This window comes from Rosa rugosa, chromosome 4 (assembly GCF_958449725.1).
Source record: "Rosa rugosa chromosome 4, drRosRugo1.1, whole genome shotgun sequence".
NCBI classification, from domain to species: Eukaryota; Viridiplantae; Streptophyta; class Magnoliopsida; order Rosales; family Rosaceae; genus Rosa; species Rosa rugosa.
The window spans coordinates 35,315,382-35,337,484 of NC_084823.1; the positions used below are offsets into that span (position 1 = coordinate 35,315,382).

Below are 22,103 nucleotides of genomic sequence, written 5' to 3' on the forward strand. Positions count from 1 at the left end.
ATAAAACTTTGAAAGTATACGTCTTATACAAATTCAAACATCCAACATTCAAAATTTTAGAGTTATCTATAGTATTCTGGAGTATTGAACTGAGTCATTAGACTAGCTTATTTGATGAGACATGCTACAAACAATTTTTCTTTTTACATTTTCATCCATAGTTTTCTAAATATTTACTTCATTACTTAATACAACTCAAAACTTTGGAATCAACTCAGTCTCGACTTCACAACTCAATGAGTTTGGACAAGTCATGAACTGCTGATTGTGATGGAAAATACATATTGAAAGCTTAGGAGGGTTTTATAGTCATTTGGCATTCCTTTTCATTTATTTGATGGAATCTATCTCCATCAAGGTAATGAACACGACCAGACTAAATAGACCGGTTATATAGCTAGGAGGGCCTTGCACGACATGTCGGCCTTTGATGGGTGATGGATACCTATCTACTCGCCGGGAAGGGGGGGTAACCACCATTCATTCATGTTGACCAAGGGCACTATTGCGATGGGACTGCAGTAGCAGGACCAAGAAATAATGGGGTATAAATGAAAGTAAATTTGTCCAAAGATTACTCACATACACAGTATCTATCATTGCAATTCCGCAGCTTCTACAAAGATAAGACAACAGCGGTACAACAAACATAACATCTAGTAAAATTGATCGAGAAATTGTCAGAGTCTCGGGCAGGCTAATTGAAGCAGTGCTGTAACAATAACACCAACTCGTCATAAGAAAATCCAAGCAAATGAGTTAAAGCTAGCTATCGACATTCATCTGGTTTGCTTTTGGCCAAGCTACAAAGTAATAACTTCCCAGCTTGTTATATCTGGTGTCGTTTCATAAAAGCAGTAAAAAACAGGTCAAGCGTAGCAGGAAAATATGGGGGAAAATACAAGAAAAAATTGCAGCTTTTGTTCTATGAAACCCCGCCAAATTAGTTTCATACATAAAGTACTTATTGTCAATTCCAATGATATAAACAAACGATCATGTTTCTAGATTATACCAAAACCATTTATCGTAAACAAATAGAGAATCACATGATCACACTAATCACCCAAGTCCACATGGGTGAAAATAGTAGCATTCCTATCTGTAGAATATTTAAAATGAAGTTGCAGACTCCATAAGTAATTTCAGTAACCTGCATCTCAACCAAAATGACCATCTGCTACAGGCCAGGGTAAGGTGAATGATGCAAAAAGAGGCCGTACAGTTCAGGTCCATGGCCAACATGCATGAAGCAGTAGTACACATAGCTCGAGCTACTAGGGAATGCTCCTCTTACATACTGGTCAAGACTCAAGAGTTGTATTAAATAGCTCACACCTGCAAACAATATTAGGATTTAAAAAGTTCTTATTTATGTGAAACCTTATGAAGGATATAACAGACAGAGATAAAGTTAAATCCTGTACTGAAATTACTTGAAAACAATAGAGACAAAATGAAAGAAAACAAGAAGGCAGAAAATGTCCTAATGGTTTGGTTAGTGTTGCAGAGCAAATAGTTTGTTCTGGACTTCTGGTAATATGAAATCAGAGTTGGGCATTCACCAAGTATTGAGGTGCCTAAAAACTGATTAAGGAGACCCACACAAAAATAGACTTGCAGTCCTCTAGACATTGAAACACTATGGTCGCCTCAAACTTCTAAAGTTTCATTAAGCAGTAGATTTCCAAAAAAACACCATCCCAGTTTTCATAAATTTTATTTATCACTCATGTCAATTACAGTTTAACCTCGAAGACCTGGTCGGATATACTCGACTCAGCCTTGATTCCATGATTCGACAAGTTTAGTGAATGCAATCCGAGATGTCCCGGCTTCACTCAGAGCAGCATTTGCTTCACTCTTCAAGGCCTTGGTCCTCTTCCTGATTGACTCTCCTTCCTCCGAGTCCATCAACTCTCTAACTCGCTTCTCCACCTCTGTTGCATTTACAAAACCGTCTAGTGACTCGTTCATTGGCAAAGCAATCTTTATTTCCTCCACCAAAATAACCCTATTAAATCTCTGCTCTGCATAGAGTGGCCAAGACACAATTGGCACCCCAGCACACACTGCCTCCAACACCGAGTTCCACCCACAGTGACTCACAAACCCACCTACAGAATCATGATTCAGCACTGCCACTTGTGGTGCCCATGACTTCACTACAAGACCCCTATCCTTAGTTCTATCCAAAAAACCATCTGGAAGCAAATAATCCAAATCCGGATCCACTTGGCCTGCAATAGCAACGCTTTGATTATGAGAAGGTGGATTACGGACAACCCACAAGAACCTTTGGCCACTCCTCTCTAATCCCGCAGCTATTTCCCGCAACTGCTCCTTTGTAAACAATCCTAAGCTTCCAAAACAGAGGAAGACCACACTGCCACTTGGCTGTGAGTCCAGCCATGTCAAACACTCAGGCACATCATCATTACCACCACCTCTTTGATTGTGAGCAAAGATTAACGGACCTATGCAAAAGATGGGTGGTGTGGGAACATCTTCAGGCAAGCATAGTCCATCTGATATTGCTCTGATGGCCCTAGATTCGAGTGATTCAAACGTGTTCACGATAATCCCGGCTGATTTGGGTAATTGTGTTGAGCTTTCTAGGAAGCACTCATAGGCCTTGTCATTACGTACCAAAACTGGTTTTGGCATATCAGAGGAAGGTATTGGTGGTACTCCTGGAATAGCGAGAAGGGTGTTAAGGTCTTTGAGGCTCTTGTCAGTGTTTTTGTGAATAGCAGGGAGTGTAAGAAAGGAAGCCAGGCATCCTGCACCAGACGTGAAGAAAAAATATCCTGGGATATTCAGATCAATAGCAACAGAAAGCCCAAGACCACAGAAGAAGTCCATGATAAAAGCTTGAACAGTAAAGTTGTTGGAGATGGAAAGGAGGGCTTTGTGGACGTTGGGGTTGTTGAGCCGAAGGACCTCAAAGGTTAGGGTTTCATGGTTGGGAGAGGAAGTGGAGGAGGGAGGGAGAGAGATAGTTGGTAGATGGTGGAAGATGATGGAGGGAGTAGTGGCAGAGACAGAGGCAATATATGGGGCGGTGTCATCGGCTCTGTAAGGTGGGGTGGTGATAAGTATGTGGATACTACATGAAGGATGGCAAGTAAGTATGAATTTGCCCAACTCTACCATGGAAACCAAGTGGCCAATAGGTGGTGATGGGTATAAAACAATCGCCTCCATGACTCTGCTCTGTCTTTGCTGGTGGTGATGGAAAATACGTTTCTTATTTTCCATATAAATACACAGTCTCGTTCTGCTTTTGCTTTTCACTTTTCACTTTGATGGAACTTATCTCAATCAAAGATTAAGCTGTGGGTCCACGGATTTTTTACTCTAGGCCATAAAACAAGGGTGAGAGATGTTGGTTAAAACAGATTAATAGGTTAAACTAATAGTCTACCACTTAAAGGTAACAGAAAAAAAACAAGATCTATGGTGGCTATGATATATATATATATTTGGTCAAGTATGGTGGCTATAATATATTAAAACAGCAAACAATGGGAATCAACAAAGAGTAATAATGGGTTTACATGACGACAAATTTACCAGAAGATTCCTCAGATAAACTACTGTAAAGAGATACTACATTCAGTACATTGTTGGTGTCGTTGTACAAAGAGCAGTAAACATAACTATACTTAAGAAAATGATGAAATAGCAAATAACGATAAAACAAGAAACGAGATAAATAAATTTATCATAAACAAATATGATATTACATGATGCCATAGAACACCTAAGGCGACAAGTTTAGAGCATTTATCATTGTGAAATTCGAAAAATAAATGCAAGCAAACTCCACTACATAACATGGACATTTTGTTCTAGATCCAGTTTATGGAAAGTACCTATCTGCTTCAGGCCGGGAAAAGGCTGATGTTGCCAAAATGAAGCAGTTACATACAGGTTATACTTTGACATGCTCTTTCCCCTCCTCTTTAGAGACACACACAAGAAAAAAAAAAAAAAAACAAGAGAGAGAGAGAGAGAAACTCTCACAAAAGTACAAGCAACTAGATACTGCAACACTGGTGATCAAATGTTACCTTGAGCTTCTAGGAAATGCTCCTTACACATTGGTCAAGAGTTGTATTAAATAGCTCACACCTGCAAAAAAAAAATCACTTGAATTTTAAAGATTTTCACTTGACCATAAAATTATTGAGATTTCATAAACCAAGCAGAAGAAAAAAAAGAGAAAAAAAAAACAATGGCAGAAGTCTTCACGGTTTCTGAAGAAAGAAAAGTGTGTTCAATTTATATCATATATTGAATTGAGGTGCCTTAAGCCACCAGTTAATTACATAAATAGACTTGTATAGTTGCTTTCCCCTAAACATTAAAATGATTAACCTAAGACTACGAATTGGGCTACTTCAGTCAGCCTCATCACCCTCATGCAACTACTATGATTACACTATAAACTTTCAAAAAGACATATCTCAGTTGGAGTTAGGGTTCAAATTTGCTCAACAGCCAATTTATTATAGCATGTCTGCATGATCCCCTTATCCCTTAGGCATAGAAGATATATAAACAGGTTATGAAGAAGGAGAAGTATCAGATGAGCTAGCATATGCAAATATCAACGCAGAACAAGAAATTGTTCAAAAAATCAGTCCTGTTATAAACTTATAATGCACCCAACATGTAGCAATACATTTTATTGACCATCTGGTTAATTTCCTTCCTTGACTGACCGAATGGGATGATCTTTTTAATAAGATTAAAATAAAACATCATGTATGACAGTATCGGAAGTAAGTTTCACTCTGAAGATTAAATAATACTAGATCACATTGATGCGACCGTAATCACTCACCTAATAGGAGTTCCAGGAGTATAGATTTTTCATTTTTGAATCGATTGAGGCAACTGTGTGATCATTAGAAAATGTAACCCTACTGGAACCCATGCCAGTTTCTCTTCACCACTAATTTCATGTAGCAGATGATTTTCCGCATACCATTTCTCTATATATACACACATAATCAGGTTTATGAGCAAACTCAACAACTCCTCTCCTTGCAAACATCAAATTAAGATTTCTCTGTTTCTCAAGTCCTTTGAATTCTTTTCTTCCTTCTTTGATCACTTCAATATACATAAACCATGGGTTTTCGATTGCCTCGAATTGCTAGCTCAAAGACATCAGATATCCCAAAAAGCTACTTTGCAGTCTATGTTGGAGAGAGCCAGAAGAAACGATTTGTGGTTCCAATATCATATTTGAACCAACCTTTGTTTCAGGATTTGCTGAGTCAAGCTGAAGAAGAATTTGGATACCATCATCCAACGGGTGGTATGATACATGGCTGGGAAATTTGGATACATATCTAGAGGGTTCAGTATTAAATAGACGACTAATTTGAAGTCTGTTCTGGAATTTTGGAGTTGAATACATGGCTGGGAAGACCAATCTTTCCTTTTTGATGAGATTATCAACATCTTTGAGTTTACGAAACCCTATACTAGTAAGTGTTTGGTCACATAAAAGGACTTCACGTTCTCCCAAAGAAACACACATATGACTAGGCTCGGTTTACATAGATGAATTCTATGTAAAGGATACAAGCAGCTCAGATATAAAATAAGGGAAAGTTGGTTATGAAGTTGGTTGGTAACAAAATGAATAAAAAGTGCAGCAACACATCTATAAATAAGGGAAGATATAAACCATTATAAACTAAATATCAGTTCAAATAGGAGTAGAAAAAGGATTATCTGAATACCACTCTTGAAACCCAAGTAATCAAAAGATTAAAGAATTTCCAGTTCAAACAAGGAAACAGTAAAAATGTGTGTGTGTGTGTGTGGATATGTACCTGTAATGGTCAAAAAAATTTAATGGCAGGGTAAAAAGAGTCAAGTAAATAGCTTGAAACTCATTTTTAAATCAATACTAGGGATGTTTTCTCATCATGGTTGACCATCAACTGACTTTTTTTTGTTTGACTAGACAAAATGGAATAATTTCTCACATTGTTGGAAGTGGAGATCAGAAATATCATACATGACGCAGCAAAACCACATGCTAGGTTGGCTTGATCATCCACCAATTCTTGTCTGTAAAGAAACATTATTCACCAGTGGTCCAGTGCAGGTCTGTATCATGGCTATTATGAGTCCTTATCTAATAGGTTTTATTAGACAGATACCTCACTTCTGGTCCCTGTGACCCTTCTTGTCAATCTTGTGCGTCTTCACAAGGAAGTAGGGAAAGATGTTTGAAAAAAAAAGACAGCAGCATATGCATCTGCTGGGGTATGAGTTAAGTAAATGGCAAGGCAAACCCATGTGATTTCTTGATTTGAAACAAGCTAGTGTCCCTCATTGGTGCCAATGTTAACCACTCATTTCATGTAGCAAATGATCTTCCACACACCCTTTCTTCATCTATATATACACATATGAATTCATGATCAGTAACTCAACTCCTCTCATTCAGTAAACATCAAAGCTTTCTCTCTTTCCCAGATCCTTTCAAGTCTTTTTATTGTTTATCCACTCGGGAATATAGAAGCCATGGGTTTCCGGCTGCCTGGAATTGTTAGCCCCAAGAGAAGTCTTACCCGATCTTCATCGAATGCGAACAAGACAGCATCAAAGATCTTAGATATCCCAAAAGGCTACTTTGCGGTCTATGTTGGAGAGAGCCAGAAGAAGCGATTTGTGATTCCAATATCATACTTGAACCAACCTTCATTCATGGATTTGCTGAGTCAAGCTGAAGAAGAATTTGGATACGATCATCCCATGGGCGGTATCACAATCCCTTGCAGTGAGGACACTTTCCTTGATCTCACTTCCAGCTTAAGTGTGTGACTGAACGATGAAATGAAAATGGGATCCAACTTCATATTCAAAAAGAATCCGAATTTTGGACATGCTGCTGAGTCATGCATGATGAAGAAGAGACATGGCCATGATTGTCATCAACTGAATCAACTCACCTCTTCTGCTGAGAGGAAGCTTCTGTGGCATTGAAGCGGCAAAGGAGCTGAACTGAAAGATAGAAAAGTAATGAAGCAGACAAATGGCGGTATTGTATGAATCTTGTACAACAATTTCTGCAAAAATCTCGGTTCCAATATTGAACTGAAAGAAAGTGAAATTCTGTATGCAACCCATGTAAACTTAGCTCTTCCAGGATAACACTCTGGGAACAAATAATGTAGTCCAATTCTCATCAACTAGTCTTATTTTTGCGACACCATTACCATTAGTTAGTAACTTGCAGCAGACTTTCACAACAAATAATGTCTAATGGCTTATAGCCTCTTGCAGCCTACAGTAAATTTTGACATCCAAATCATCCAAAATCAACAATGGGAAATACTTCCTCATTAACATACATGTGCAGAAAGGGATTTAATATTTTAGCCTGATTGCCTATGCAACATCCAAGACCGAACTGGTGTGTTTCTGATATTCATAACCAAAAAAAGAGGACTACTTGCAGGTTTTACAATATGAATAGGAAGAGTATGAATGCAACAAGTTGAGCTAACCTTTTAAACCCAGGAATATATGGGCATGTATGAAGAACAAATAGTGATGTTGTTCAACTAGCTCAGTCAAATGCATTAAAACAAAAAAAAAGTTTATGCATCAAACCCAAGAATAAGGAATATTGAGTTCAAGTAAGCATCAGAAAGAGAAGAGGTTTTCAGACGCATTTCATCAAACAGGTGGTGGGCAACATCTCAATTTTTCATGTGCATTCATATATGGCCAAGGACCGAGTCACTGATAGTTCAAAGTCATAAACAGCAAACAGAAACGAAGAAAAACAAAGACCCAGAAAGCAAAGGTAGGCTACCTGGAATCAAAAACATGCAAAAAATTCCCAAAAAAATTTGGACCATTTCTCGATTTATGCGTGTCATCCTTGCGCAGGGGCCATGCTAATCTTCTCTGTATCGTTCCAATTTTATCGGATGTCCCCGAAGGGACGAACTCTATTGCTAAGCATTCGTATATTAAGAGCGTTAGGTTACCACTGTTTCTCGATGTGGGACTCTTATCACACAGATGCACTTTAAAAGCGCACGTGCCTCACGTGTCCTGTCTCAAGTGCATCTCTATGCGAGTAAAAGTGAGAAAACTAACAAACTTTGGCTGCTTATACATGAAAACTAGCAACAGATGAATTGATTATACATGTTTTGAATTAATAGAATCCAAATTAAGTTGGTATTTGGTTAAGAAGAAAAAGGAGAAATGTGATGTCGATCCTACATTCTTAACTTGCCTTCTTCTTCATTATCCTCTTATATTCAATTCTCGTAGATTCACGACAAATAATGAAATAAGCACAAGCAAATGCACCTCTTGCAATCTCCAAAGTGCCTTTTCCAGTGGACAATCTTGAGAGTGTAATATTCATAACGACCTTCATGCTATCTATATTGACTATAGGGAAATAGATGAAGCTCTAAGACCTGGAGTATATGCTTTGATAGATGTCTGCTCAGCAGATGATCTTCAACGTCTACAATCCTTATTTGGAGGTAAACACTTTAGGCTTATTAGGGATAAAACATGTGATCAGAAATTTGTTCGTGGCTCTGATTTACTTCATGTCCTTCGCAGAAACACCTTGGCAACCTTGAAGCATGACTACGAACTCAATTTCCAGTACCAGCGAAAAGTCTTAAGTGCGTGAAGGTTATTCATATGGTGGGATATGCAACAAACTGTGTAACATATACTTCGATAGCTTCTGTAATAGAGAATTTGGTTAAACAAATAGGCAAAGTATATTAGTGTAGCTCTATTTCTAGTTATTTATTTCTTCTTTGGCCTGATATTAGAGTGACTTGAATTGACATCTCCGTGGTCAATTATACATTTGTGTATTGTAAATGAAATCAAAGTTGCTTATAATGTGCAACTTCAAAGTCATAGTATGCATTTATATTTTTTATTTGCAGTCTAAATTTAGAACAGTTGAATGAATAAAATTTGTTTAGACATGTATTCTATAAGAACTTTTACTACTCAATCATGACAAAATATGTGGTGCCCGTGTTGCCATTTAATGGGTTGCATTTTTTTGACATGGAACGAATCAAAGTGGTTTTAACATAGCACTCGTTGCATGTCATGACATGTTAAAACATGTCAAAATTTGTCAACACCATTTTTCTCTTATGTCCTAAGCTCATTGTTGGTAAAACATGAGTTTTAGGAGCTGATTCAAGTGATGGAATACAAAAATGTCCACCCAATTTTTTTTAATGATTTTTTCAGTTCTTTAACTTTGGAAAATCGTAAAAAAATTGGGTTGAGATCTCTGGGTTTTGTCAGTTATACAATTGCTTAAAATTATGAGTTAGGGTTACAAAAGATTTTTGGTGAGAAAATGAGAATATGCGATTTTGGCCAAGAAACAGTGCTTATATTCTAAGGTTTTTGGTGGAAAATCATGTCTTGGACTAGCTTTAGAATGCAAGACGTGGGAGTCCACCTCTTGAACGTTCCCGTGGGGGTACACAATGCAGCCACTAAACCACGTTATCGTGGTTAAAGTTCGTATACTATTAAAACAAACTATAGTGTCGTGAAATATTAACTTTTAGGATTAAATACTGCTTACTACCGTGTACATTTAGGGTTTCATCATTTCAGTCCCTCGATTTCTAATTTCGTCAGAAAAGTCCTTGCACTCTCAATTCTCACCCAATAGGTCCATTCCATCAATACACCGTCAAATTTTGGTGTTAACTCGCTGACGTGCCAAGGAGATATTTGGGTAAGTTAACACTTTTAGGGTTTCATCATTTCAGTCCCTCGATTTATAAATTCATCAGAAAAGCCCTTGCACTCTCAATTCTCACCCAATAGGTCCATTCCGTCAATACTTTGTCAAATTTTGGTGTTAATTCGCTGACATGGCAAGGGGATATTTGGGTAAGTTAACACCTAAATTTGACGGAGTATTAGCGGAATAGACCTATTGGGTGAGAATTGATAGTGCAGGGATTTTTCTAATGAAATTAGATGCCGAGGGACTGAATTGATGAAACTATAAAAGTACAGGGTAGTAAGCAGTATTTTGTCCTAACTTTTATAACATAAGAATTAGTTTCTAACACCTAAATTTGACGGAGTATTGATGGAGTGCACCTATTGGGTGAGAATTGATAGTGCAGGGATTTTTCTGACGAAATTAGATTCTGAGGGACTAAATGATGAAACCCTAAAAGTACAAGGTAGTAAGCAGTATTAATCCTAACTTTTATAACTTAATAATTAGTGTCTTCTAACACTCGTGCATGTGAATTTAATTTAATTTTTGCTTGTGGTTTAACAAACTATATATGTAGTGTCCCCTAGCTCTTAACTTTTATAAGATGTACATGAGTTTCTTTGACGCTTCCCTGAATTTAGTGAAGTTTATCTATAGTTCAACAACTAGCTAGTAATGTCTCTAGCTATGTAATTCTCAACTTAAATGAGTTACTCTAACATTAATGTGGAGTTAACTTTATGTGACTTATACATCAATTCTTCTAATGCTTGTGTGAAATTTTGTGAAATATTGTTGCTAGCCCAATAGATTATTGACAGGACCCGCCCCGAATTTCACCCTGAAATCCGAGGTGGCCCTGCGGGGCCCACCTTAGAGATAACTCTACCGAGAACTAGTCGAGTCACCCCTAAAGTGGACTACCCAAAATAGTAACCCACAATATATCAGAGCCAAACGAAGAAGTGCGGAAGCTATTCGTCAACTATGCCTCGAACCACGTACGCCCGACCTCAACTAATAACTCCTGTAAACTGGGCATTAGAAACCGAAAGGCCCAGGGGAAAGTAGACGAAAAACGTTAGCGTGAGTGGACAAAAATAAACAATTTATAAGAAAAAGGATTTCATACTTTCCCACATTTATTTCAATAAAAACCGATGCATGCAACAATTAGAAAAACACATTTAGCTTTAAATCCAAGAATTCCAAAACGATAAATCAACTAGCCTCGCTAGTCACGACATTCGAAAAATATATCGTAAAACCGAAATCTCGTTTCTCAAAAAGATAAGACCAGCCCCGCTGGCTACAGTGAAAATCGGACTAGCCCCGCTAGTCAAGCAACGATAAAATATGGGGAAGAAGTTTCACCATACGAAAGAAGGGAGCCTCCCAGGCTCGGGTCGGAGTGTCCCACACTCTGGAGCATCCCATGCTCTGCTCTTACTCACCCACAAACACATAGTAAGCAGGGAGGAGTACTAATAGGCTAGCTAGCAATAAATATGACGACCCAGGTATGGCGGGTAAAAACCATTCAAAACCAATAAATCCATAAGGCTTCCCCATGTCCCACGAATAAAGAAAAACGCGGGTACGATTCCCAACCGCACCCAGAAATTCTCGTAAAACGTCGTATAAATCAACAGCGTGTCCCACACGCTAAGAAAATAATTAGATCATCAACAAGGCATTCCCAATGCCAAAACCGAAAGTCGATAGATAAATAAGAAATATCTGCATCGAAATCCCATTTCGAAAAACTTTCCAAAAATCTCAAAACAACGAATAGAAATATAATTAATTCCGGAAATCACCTCGGAAAAATAATTCGTCGAAATTCAACATCAATTATAAATTCGAATCCGAGCATAACAAATTAATAACCGAAATTCACAACCGGTATAAATCATAATTACTTCAAGAAAATCATTATTGAAAGCAAATCCACGAGATAAATCGAAATCAAATTCCAAAATCAATTCATATGCTCGGAAAATAATATGTTAATTAAATAAAGCATACTTTAATAAATAAATGCATGCATCACTTATTTGAAAACAAAAGTCCACTCACTGTACTAATGGGCGACCACGCAAACGAGTTCCTTCATCTAGCCGTAGCTCGCAACATTGCCCTGTACACAATTATATTTCCGTAAACGGCAATCCGATAAAATAAATATGAACCTAAACGAAACCCGAAAATCCCTATCTCCATTACTTCTCAAATTCAACCCAAATCTCTCCCACAACACCAATTCCTCAATTAACATATTCCACAATGAAAACGAGGGAAATCCGACGGCCGGATTTCCCACAATTCCATCACAAAACTTCCGAACTTCGGAAAATCACAAACAATTCCAAACTCCTCCAAAATTCACCAAACTTCACATACAAGCTCTATGATAATTATAGAATTTAACTAGCCAGAAAATGAAATTATAAAGCTACCCTAGCCGCCGCTACCGCCGCCCACAGTGGCGGCGCCGCCACCACCGCCACCAGCTCCGATGGCCACCAAACTTTGGCAGCGCGCAACACCTACTCATAAAACCTAACACTTTTCTCAACTACAACAAGTTCCAATTTTACCTTGAAGAGCTCCAATTCGGCCGGTGAAAAATTTCCAGAAAACTCCAAGAACCCTAGAAATTGCAAACTGTTAATTCGACCTCTACACTGCAAATTGAAATGAAAGACCTTAGGGGAAATGATCTATGTCAAAAACCGAACCTTCGACGGTGGTTGGGTGGCCGGAGAAGGCCGGAATCGCCGGAAATCGACGAAAGTTCCGATCGGCTACAGTAAACTTCACGGCTCCAGATCGAGCTCCTCCGGCCGAGTTACCGAAAAATACCACCGCAGGCGTGACAAGGAGGAGGAGGCGAGCTTGCCGGTGCCCGGATTCCGTCGTGGGTCGGCCGGAAAAAGAAGAACTCGGAGGAAGAAGAAACCGACCGAAGAGGAAGAAAGAGTCGGGGGAGAGGAGAGAGAAAAAGCTGGGGTAGGTTTCCAAAAATGGAAACTTACCACAGTAACTCGCTATTTATAGAAAGTTACCATAAACAGTAATCATGAACAGTAACTTTAATCTTTCGCTTATAACTTTCGCATACTAACTCCGATTTTTACGTACCACATATGCACGTGCTCGGTTTAACGTCCTCTACAACTTTCATGAAGAACATTTTCTCAAATTTTGACCCGAACAAAAAGTCAATTTTTAGGGCCACTAAAAGCACTAAACCGAAAGTAAAAGTGAACGTAAAGGTCGTTTACCGTCCAAATGACTAGTAAACAGGTAAATTGAGATACGGGACGTTACAATTATAGTGTCATCAGCTATTAATTTTTGTAAATTAAGCATGCATCTCCTCTAACGCTCCTGTGAAAATTGTGAAAACTATATCTGCAGTTCAACCAATTTCTATGTCACTATTAGCTAGCTAATTATTATTAAAACGGATGCACGCATTTTCTGTGAAGGTCGCATGAAATTAGTGAAAAGTTTGTCCTTAGTTCAACCAGCTTCAATGTCACTGTTGACTAGCTATTTATTTTGAAAACGGATACACGCATTTTCTGTGAAGGTCACATGAATTTAGTGAAACAAAAATACCACTCAACCTTCATTACATTAAGTATCCTTTGTTTGAATAAACGCATTTGCTCATGGTTACCATTTTTTTTGCTCTATTCATCGGAACTCGATCAAATGCAGAAATGCAAACACAGCTCAGGTCTCGAGCGCATATGGGATCGCGGGGAGCAGTATTGTAACATCACTCATAGAGATTTAGTACTTGATAGAATTGGATGGCAGGGGAAATACCGGTGGGCGGCCATTGCCGATCTCAATGGAGAAGACATGGGAAGAGTTGTCGGGGGGCGTTCAAAGAGACACCCAGGGTAAAACTTCTTTGCTTGTTATTGACTTATTGCTCCTTTCATTTTTGCAGTCAATTTTGTCAACTGATTAATTCTATTCCATGGAAAGAAGTTTGGTATATATATTTATTAGTTCTTTTACCTAATAAACATTCATTGTCACAACAACATTGCCTTGAAGTTTAATTATTGTGCGTACCATATGAGGATCTGCAATTAGAAGAGACATGATTTGAACTTAGGCCAGTCGATCTTAAATTTTTTACATATATCATATGATTTATGCGAGCATTTTCACATATTTTGTATGTGATAATTCTGCATATCTTTACTTGTATATGTGGTATATATGAGTGTCTTTAATTGGCTACGCAACCAATTTTCAGGTTATTCGTGGAAGGGATCATCATTTCTTAGTGTGGCATGGGCAACTGGAATATGATGGCAGAGAAGTTTGTGAAGACCAAGACTCCTGAGCAGATATATAACTATTCTGCATAATTATTCAGGCGAGTTTGCTCAACAATCTTACGTGCCACTCGTTATAAAAGAAGAATAGGGGGACGGGCGGTGGGTTCCCATAGTGTGGCAGACCCTTCTCCTTCGGGATTGAGGGTGGGACTTGCTCCCTACATCGTCTGCTTCCAAGGACCTATTATCGCCTAATCCTTTATTTGATTAAAAAAAAAAATCACCAGCCGCATCAATTGGTCCCTCAAACATAATGGCAAACACTGTCAGATCATGATCTGCAGGTGAAGAAATGGGGGTATATCGTGGCCAGTAGTAAGCCAAATCATGCACCAATATGCCACCAATTCGATTCACCATAGTGTTTGACAAAACCATCAGGGCTGTTCGGAGAGGTGACTAACTCGATGTACGGGGCCTTCTAGTGAAGCTTTTGGCATCTCCAGCCCGACTTGAGGTAGTTAGTCATCACGGGGTACGACTGCAAAGAGATTATCAAGAACTAGTGTAAGACTGCAAATCTTAGACCTGTGAAAAAGCCAGCAAAATATGAATATTTATTTTCCTGCTCTTTTACTTCCAGTAGTATGCAACTTTAACATTATTGTAACATGCTAACATGTGATATACTATATTTTTAGCTCCCAATGAAAATGCACAGCTATCATTGTAACAAGATAGGCCCATTCTTCATGAAATTGAAATGAGATAAGATTGTGAAAGAGAACACATCAAGAACAAACCATGTACAACAACATGTTCTACAGATAGGATATTATTATTCTATTCATGCTCAAGTGTTATAGACTTGAAAGTACAGAGCATATTTGAGTCGGTATTATATGAAGATCGAAAGCATTTTTCTAGTTTGATCTAATCCAAATGGGCATATGCAACAACACTATGTCCAGGGGAGGATAAAATGACTCGAAACAGGGGGACAAAAAATTTAGTAACATTTAATCAACTTCAATAATCGTTCAGTGATTAAACGGAGAGGTTCCACATCGACTTCCAAAATCTTTTCCTGAAAGCAGAATCTTTCCTGGGTTGCGTGATCTTCCTTGTCTGCAGCCATTGATAGACCTCTCTGCTCCACAAAGAAGAAGCCCTGTTTCTCACCATCAAAAAATTCCCTCATAATTAGCTCAGATTGAGCCCCAGAGACAGCACAAGCAAGTTCCTCATTGTGAAAATGCACAGAAATTTGGCATTTTGGTAAAACAAGGAAAGGGAAGACTTAAAAGCAGAGTACTGAAAACAGAGCAATGAAAACAGAGTGCTTTGAGTGAATGTAAGGAACTAAAGAAACTTGAGGTGGGTTTTATAGCGAAACTCAGGAGGTGAAAACAAAAGGGTTTAAGTGCCAAAAATGGGTGGTAAAGAGTGAACTTTAACGCTCACACAAACCGGTCTTCTGGATTCATATTGAACAAACTAGGTCAGTCAATTCAACCATTACAATTTGGAAACTGATTCTTGGCCTCTTGGGTCATGTAGAAGCGGTTTAATTGATAGTTTGGAAGGACCACTCCAGATTCCTGGGGTTCTAGAGACTGTTGCCTCTGGGTTTTTCAAATACAGCAAATTTCTTCCAAAAAAAAAAAAAAGATTGTGAAATCAGATAATGGAAAACAGAAACAGGTACAGTGAAAATACCAGAATGATGTCGTTTCACGATGAAGAAGAACAGAAACCGAAAGCAAAGGAGTGCTGGAGAATCTGAAAGAGCTATCAAATTGCACCGCATTGATTTATCACAGAAAGAAGAACAAACAAAGAAGAGCAGAAAGAGAAAGCAGCAAGGAGAATCTTAAAGACCTCTGAAATTGTTACATGTTTTTGTCTCCTATTATAGGATGTATTGAAAGTATACTTGTTTGAATTAAAATTGTGCTTGAAGTAAGGCAGTTAAAGAAGATATACGTAGTTAAGTACTGCTTTTTAACAAACTCAAACCCCAATAGCCGAGCAATCATCTTATACTGCTGGAACTGTGGAATACACTAGCTCGTTTCATTGATTGGTTTCAGTTTTTAGGTCAGATCTCTTAATGGAAAACCGTGTTATGAGTTATGATATGTAAATTTCATCATTTTCTTATAATGAATCACATTCCTAGTTCAAATTTCTGGATATATTCACTTTTCTCGTAGTCCGGAGGTCATATACGAAACACACCAAAGCTGCAATAGGTAAGGGATTATCATAGTTCTACATTAAAAATCCAAATGAGCAATATGAATGGAAGGGTGATGGAGTTGAGAAGTATGACATTCAACTCATTCAAGCAGAAATCACATGAGTGAAACCCGATCAATTTCTTAAACCCAACAAAACAACCATAAAGGAAATCATAAACAGCAATCATTGCTAAGATACAACTTTCAGAAAGCCTAAACAAGGATACCTCCATATACATTACCATTCTGAAGCGTGCGAGCAGGACACAAAAGTTTTGGGAACCAACCAGATCTACTTCTATATAGCAGATACGATAGAAATATTGCTAGAGGTTACTAGAGCAAAACCAGAGAAGAAGTAAACCAACAAAAATTTGAAAATCCATAAAGTTGCAAATAGAGTTACTAAAAAGCTAACTTCAATATCATTGCAGTTTCAATAACACATAATTAACGGAATAATCCCACTTTGTACTCCACTAAATCATCCAATTGACTGAAGACAATCAAACAAGATGGATAATAAAAATATTAAAAAAAATTCATAAACCAACTATAAATATTAACCAAGTCACAGAACTGAAAAATGTCCAACACATCATTAACAAGACAACAATCATCATTTAGATGAACTACATAGCCTCCCAAAAATTAATATTTCATCATCACAAAAAGAAGCTCGTTTTGCAACTATATCCTCTGGGATGCCCAAGGGCTCACCCACTTGACCTGGTCTACATCCTTGCTCTTGCAACCATACATTCTAACAAACTTTCAGAAACCCTTCGAGTAACCTGCCAAACCAGGAAAACAATGACTTTGCATTGCTGCTGTTCTATGGGCAGCTGAAGTGAAATGATACAGAAGACATTTTAACCGAGACTACAGTAGCAAACAAAAGTGCAGTAATGTCTTCAATTTCACATAAGATAATCGACATCAGTTTTATCATCTATTTTTACCACTATTGCTTAAGCATAAAACACAGCCATTGGTTATGAACAAATTCCTACCACAGGAAAATCAGTTGTATCAAGTCATTGCCTTTCAATTTGGTTAAATGCGTAATCAAACACTTCAGTTATGTTCCCTTCATTGGCCTTGGTAAGATTCAGAGTTAAGGTGAATTCATGGCCGGTACAAACTAAAACTAACAAAGCAAATGGCTTATCGAAAATAAACTTAGGAGACCTGAATAGAGATTAGTTAATCACTCATGTGAACTGAAACAAATACAATGATTATCACAACAAAAGACCACTGGTATTGGTATGTGACTAATCATGTGAGTTTCATGACTTACTAAAATATTCTAATCCTCTTGGGAAACAAGAAAGAAAGCAGATGTCAACAAAATAAAAAGTAGACCACAAACAATATATTTAACCACTTAAGAATCACAAGCAAAGGCAAAAGCACCCTGAATGTTCAAATTGTACAAACATTGATGTACTAAGAACAACAACAACAATTAATCCTTATGCTGATTATTTCCACATCTTTTAATATCTTCTAAGTTCTAACCAACTATGTCTTTACATCTGAACACAACAAATAAATTTCAACATATCAAAATGGACTCATACTGTTGTCAGTTTACACATACATCAATATAATGGCCGACTCCTAGCCTCTAGTAACCTCACATTAACCAAGACATCAAATTAATCCCTTAAACACTGATTATCTGATGTCAAGGGTGTAAAGCCAACATTGCAAAATAAAATGGTAAAAAAGAACTCATCCTGTCATAAAGAAGATGGCACTGATTCAAAAACATGTTTTATCTTTTAGGAATATTGAGTAATCAATAACAGTTCACTAGATGATCAAGAAAAAACAAAAAAGTAAAACAAAAGAACTTTCAAATGACTGAGAGGAGAATCGATATGAATAGTAACAAACCAGCACTTGTATGCATTGAAGAATCTTTCCTCTCCATTTTAGCTTGTCAGGACTTGTGTTCGGTTTTGAGTCTTTTGATCTTCTCTTCCACTGCATAATAATCACTGAGCCAAAGTAAACTCTCCTCATATTTAATCATGTGCCACTTATATCTATCAAGAAAGTGAAAGGAGAGCTTCCCTTCTTTATGATCATGCTTGACCAAAATGTCAGCCCTGCAGGTCATCTGCACAGTAAGTGTTATAGTCTCCATAACCAGGATTGGTATGAGGGACCAATACCCAGGCTTGTGGGAAACCTCGTAGTCAAACAGCTTAGTCCAGGATTGGCAAACACCATACTCTTCCATGACCCAAAAATCGACATAACGAAAAGTGTCACGAGCACACGGTATATAACGAGATACTAACAGGCGTCCTCCATAAACAACCTCCAAATGGCGGAAATCCTTGCCATCTCCCATAAAATTAGGCAGCTGTATTTTTCGGAACTCCTCCTTTACCAAATCAAGTGCAAAGATAACTGGTTCTGGTACATTCAAGTCATCAAGCCAATGAAGTGCCTCATTTAAAAGAACCCCCTCTCCCTGGATTACAGACTCGATAGAGGCTTCAATCCTTTTCCAAATATTAGCTCTCATTGAAAAGATCTCGACCTCAACCTCAACTTCATCCCCAAAATCAGCTGCCACAATAACTTTGTAGTCGTCAGTGGCTGAAACATAAGCAAAACCATGATAAAAAAGAGATACATTGCTGTTCTCTTTCGTCGAAAACCCTGGGGAAGGCAAGTTGTGTAAAAGTCCTAACAAAGGGTTCCAGATAGACAAGTGTCTACAATTTTCAAGACCTATAAACACCAAGCCATTGCACGATCCCAGTAGCAAGACACGCTCCCCAAATTGCTGGAGCGGGCAGGCCAGTTCTCTGACTGAAGACTCGTTTCCGATTCCGAATGGCTTTTCCAAATCTAAAGATTCAAGACTAGATGACCCGGAGACGAGGAGTCTGTGACTGAGGGTTTTCTGCTCGAAGGCTAGTCTAAAATGGGATTTGGCAAACTGGGAGTCGGACAGTATAGAACGCCACCGTTTCGAAACACAACGGAATCGGACCAAAGACTTGACAGGCAGCCTGGTCAGAATTTTCACAATGATATCCTCAGGAAGGTCGTTGTTCGCCATTGGCAGTCAATAGAAAACTAGTTTTGAACTCCTATAGAATTTGGAAAGATAAACAACAAGTTACTTAAAAATCAACAAGGGTATCTCTGAAAACAAAATGCCCATAAAAGAAACTGATTTACAGAGCAGAAATGTCACCTGGTGGAAGCAGGGTTTAGACGTAGCTCCAGTTCTGTGCTGCCGTTCAGTTCTCCAATTTTGTGAGGCGTTGGCCAAAGGCCGGTGTTAATGTCAAGTCGGGGTATTTTGGTCAACTCCCAAAATTTCCCTCCAATTGTCAAATTAATTGCCCAAATTTTAAAATGTGAGCGCTCACAGCATGGCGGGAGATTAATCAAGATGAATGGCATTTTTTTTCAACATCAACACCTGTTCAATCATTCGAAAAGAAGCAATAAATAGGGGAATGTTAATCAAGAAGTTATATGAATCCTTTTAATAAAGTCCAAGATGCAGCAGATGAGGTGGGATTGGTGTTACTCTCAGAGTTCAAATATCCCAGACTCTTCTAAGAGGCTTGGTCATTCTATGGCACTCAGAGCAGGTCTACAAGCAGCTGTTAGTCATGGCATGTAAAACATCAAAGTTGAAGGCAATTCAAAAATCTTGATCGACTGTATTAATAATAAGATCACAATTCCTTGAAAGATTCATATGCTAGTTTTTGATATCAAAATGTTGGCATCACAATTCTCGGACATCATATTCAAGCACATTTGGCGTGAGGCGAACTTCGTTGCGGATGCTCTTGCTTATTTGGGTCACAACACCGACATAGCTAGCTGGAATCATGGCCTCCCTCTTTTCTGTCCTACATGCCTTTAATTTTGATTTTCATGGAATAGGTTGTTTTAGGGGTTCTTGTTAGGTCCATAATTACCTAGTAATTATTCTCCTAATCTTGCACTTTTGCTTAACCTTTGTGTTTATTTATATATATTTATTATGTTTTCCTATCATGCTAGGAAATAAGGGAGAAGCTTGGAAATGCACTAAAATGTCAATCTTAGCACCTTTTCCTACTCTAGCTAGGAGAAACCGAGCTAGACATGGAAGGAGAAGTGGCAGCCAGATCAAATCAACTCCAAATGAGCTGAAATTTTACAGAGACATTCTAGACATCCTGATGATCATTTCTTATGAAGAGTACAAGAGCTAGCATGGAATGGAAGGCCTTTAAAAGGTCCGTGCAAGTTTCTGCACTAGAAGAAAAAAAAATGTAAAACCGGACCTGTATGGATTACGGCAGCCAAATCACGGTGAATTAAGCTCTGAAATTTTATCAGGATGATCTACAGTCATGGATGAACATTTGATATGAAGAAAGCAAAGGCCATCTTGGTTACTCATGCCAAGAAAGCAGAGTTATTTTCGATAATCAAGGGGTAGCTTAAATACATTCTCTAGTATAACTGTTTCTTGGTTACTCGATAATCAAGAGAACTGAGGGGGACTCCATCTTGGCATGAGCATGTTAGATTTGGTTACTTAGACTTCGCACAAAGGAAGTTAGATGTGATGCCTTACAACCCCTTTTTCATCTCATTTGACCAAATCTCTTACACTTTGTTAGTTTAGTTTGCTTCATTTGCACTTTAGCTTTAATTTAGTTAAAACCAATTCAAAAAGCCGATTTATTACTTTCCATTGTTAATATCACCATTTGTTAGTTGGGCTTCCAAGTGGCTAAAATTACTTAACTTATAAAAAGGTAGACTTTGCATGTGTTTTCTAGGTTTATTTTCGCGGTAATCTAGCATAGGGTAGAGTTACTCAATCCCTTAGGTACAATACTCTACTTTACTAAAACTTGACCTCCTAATCTTGGGAGTAGGTAACATCACACAAATGTGCACATATTTTCATACTTGTGATGCAACCAACAGTTCTTCGTTGTAACTTTCTTTCCTTGTCGAAAAAAGTAGACAAAATAAGCCAATAATGTAGATAATTATGGAATATGAATCGTGTTTTGGCCTGGTTTAGTTATGAGCGATTTTAGTGGGCTTTATTTTTAGGCAACTGGCTGTTTTGATAGGCTTAACTCTTTTTTTTTTTTTTTACTCACATTCTTTAACCAATTAATTTTTTCATACCCAATTTTATATTTAATAACAAAAAAAAAAAAAGAATGATAAAACCAATTATCTGAACTTCAAGTTCATCACCGAAAGTAATAAGAACTACAACAAATAACCAATTTTGTTTGTTGTATAAATACTAGTAACGTTAAATTGCTTTTGCTATGTCTAAACTCATAGATGCCTGATTTTCACTAAAAATACCATTAAGGTAGGAGAGAGTAGGCCTCATCAAAAAGCCGGCGGATCAAGTGGGCCGATGGGGGCCCGCCGGCCCTGAGGGCTAAAAGCTCGGCCAGGCCCGTTAAAAAGCCCGCCTCGGTGGGTAGTGGGCCGGCCCGCCAAAAGCCCGCAAAAACCCGGCCCGGCCCACTAAAGGCCCGCTAGGCCCGGCCTGTAAAAGCCCGTAAAATATTTTATATATATATGTAGATATTTGTGTGTATGTTTATAAATATATATATATATATATATATATATATATATATATATATATATATATATATATATATATATATTTGTGTGTGTGTGTGTGTGTGTGGAAGTTCTTATACTTTTATATAGAATATGTGCATTAGTGCATATATATATTCTACATAT

The 22,103-nt window shown here is 37.9% G+C and overlaps 2 protein-coding genes and 1 non-coding gene across 8 annotated transcripts; all 3 read right to left on the reverse strand.

The window, feature by feature from the left end:
- Positions 1-899: 899 nt before the first annotated feature.
- LOC133742346 (UDP-glycosyltransferase 88A1-like) lies at positions 900-8,008 on the reverse strand. Of its 5 annotated transcripts, none has more exons than XR_009862521.1 (3): positions 7,853-8,008; positions 4,077-4,137; positions 900-1,338 (listed from the first exon to the last, which is right to left on the reverse strand). XR_009862521.1 is itself a non-coding variant. In XM_062170014.1 (2 exons), the coding sequence occupies exon 1, from the start codon at positions 3,259-3,261 to the stop codon at positions 1,780-1,782; it is 1,482 nt and encodes a 493-aa protein (XP_062025998.1). In that variant the 5' UTR covers positions 3,262-3,270; the 3' UTR covers positions 900-1,338; positions 1,761-1,779. The 5 variants fall into 5 exon arrangements, 1 of the variants encoding a protein (XP_062025998.1); XR_009862522.1 differs by having other exon boundaries at positions 3,879-4,137; XR_009862523.1 differs by lacking the exon at positions 7,853-8,008 and adding an exon at positions 4,853-5,133.
- Positions 7,884-7,986, reverse strand: LOC133707608 (U6 spliceosomal RNA). Its single transcript, XR_009845221.1, has one exon. It is a non-coding gene; the product is annotated as a U6 spliceosomal RNA (small nuclear RNA).
- Positions 8,009-14,517: 6,509 nt separating the features above from the next.
- On the reverse strand, positions 14,518-19,447 carry LOC133707262 (F-box protein CPR1-like). Of its 2 annotated transcripts, none has more exons than XM_062132817.1 (2): positions 18,240-19,447; positions 14,518-14,632 (listed from the first exon to the last, which is right to left on the reverse strand). In XM_062132817.1, exon 1 carries the CDS (start codon positions 19,420-19,422, stop codon positions 18,286-18,288), a length of 1,137 nt encoding a protein of 378 aa, XP_061988801.1. In that variant the 5' UTR covers positions 19,423-19,447; the 3' UTR covers positions 14,518-14,632; positions 18,240-18,285. The 2 variants fall into 2 exon arrangements, with proteins under 2 accessions (XP_061988801.1, XP_061988802.1); XM_062132818.1 differs by having other exon boundaries at positions 14,566-14,679.
- Between the last annotated feature and the right edge of the window lie 2,656 nt (positions 19,448-22,103).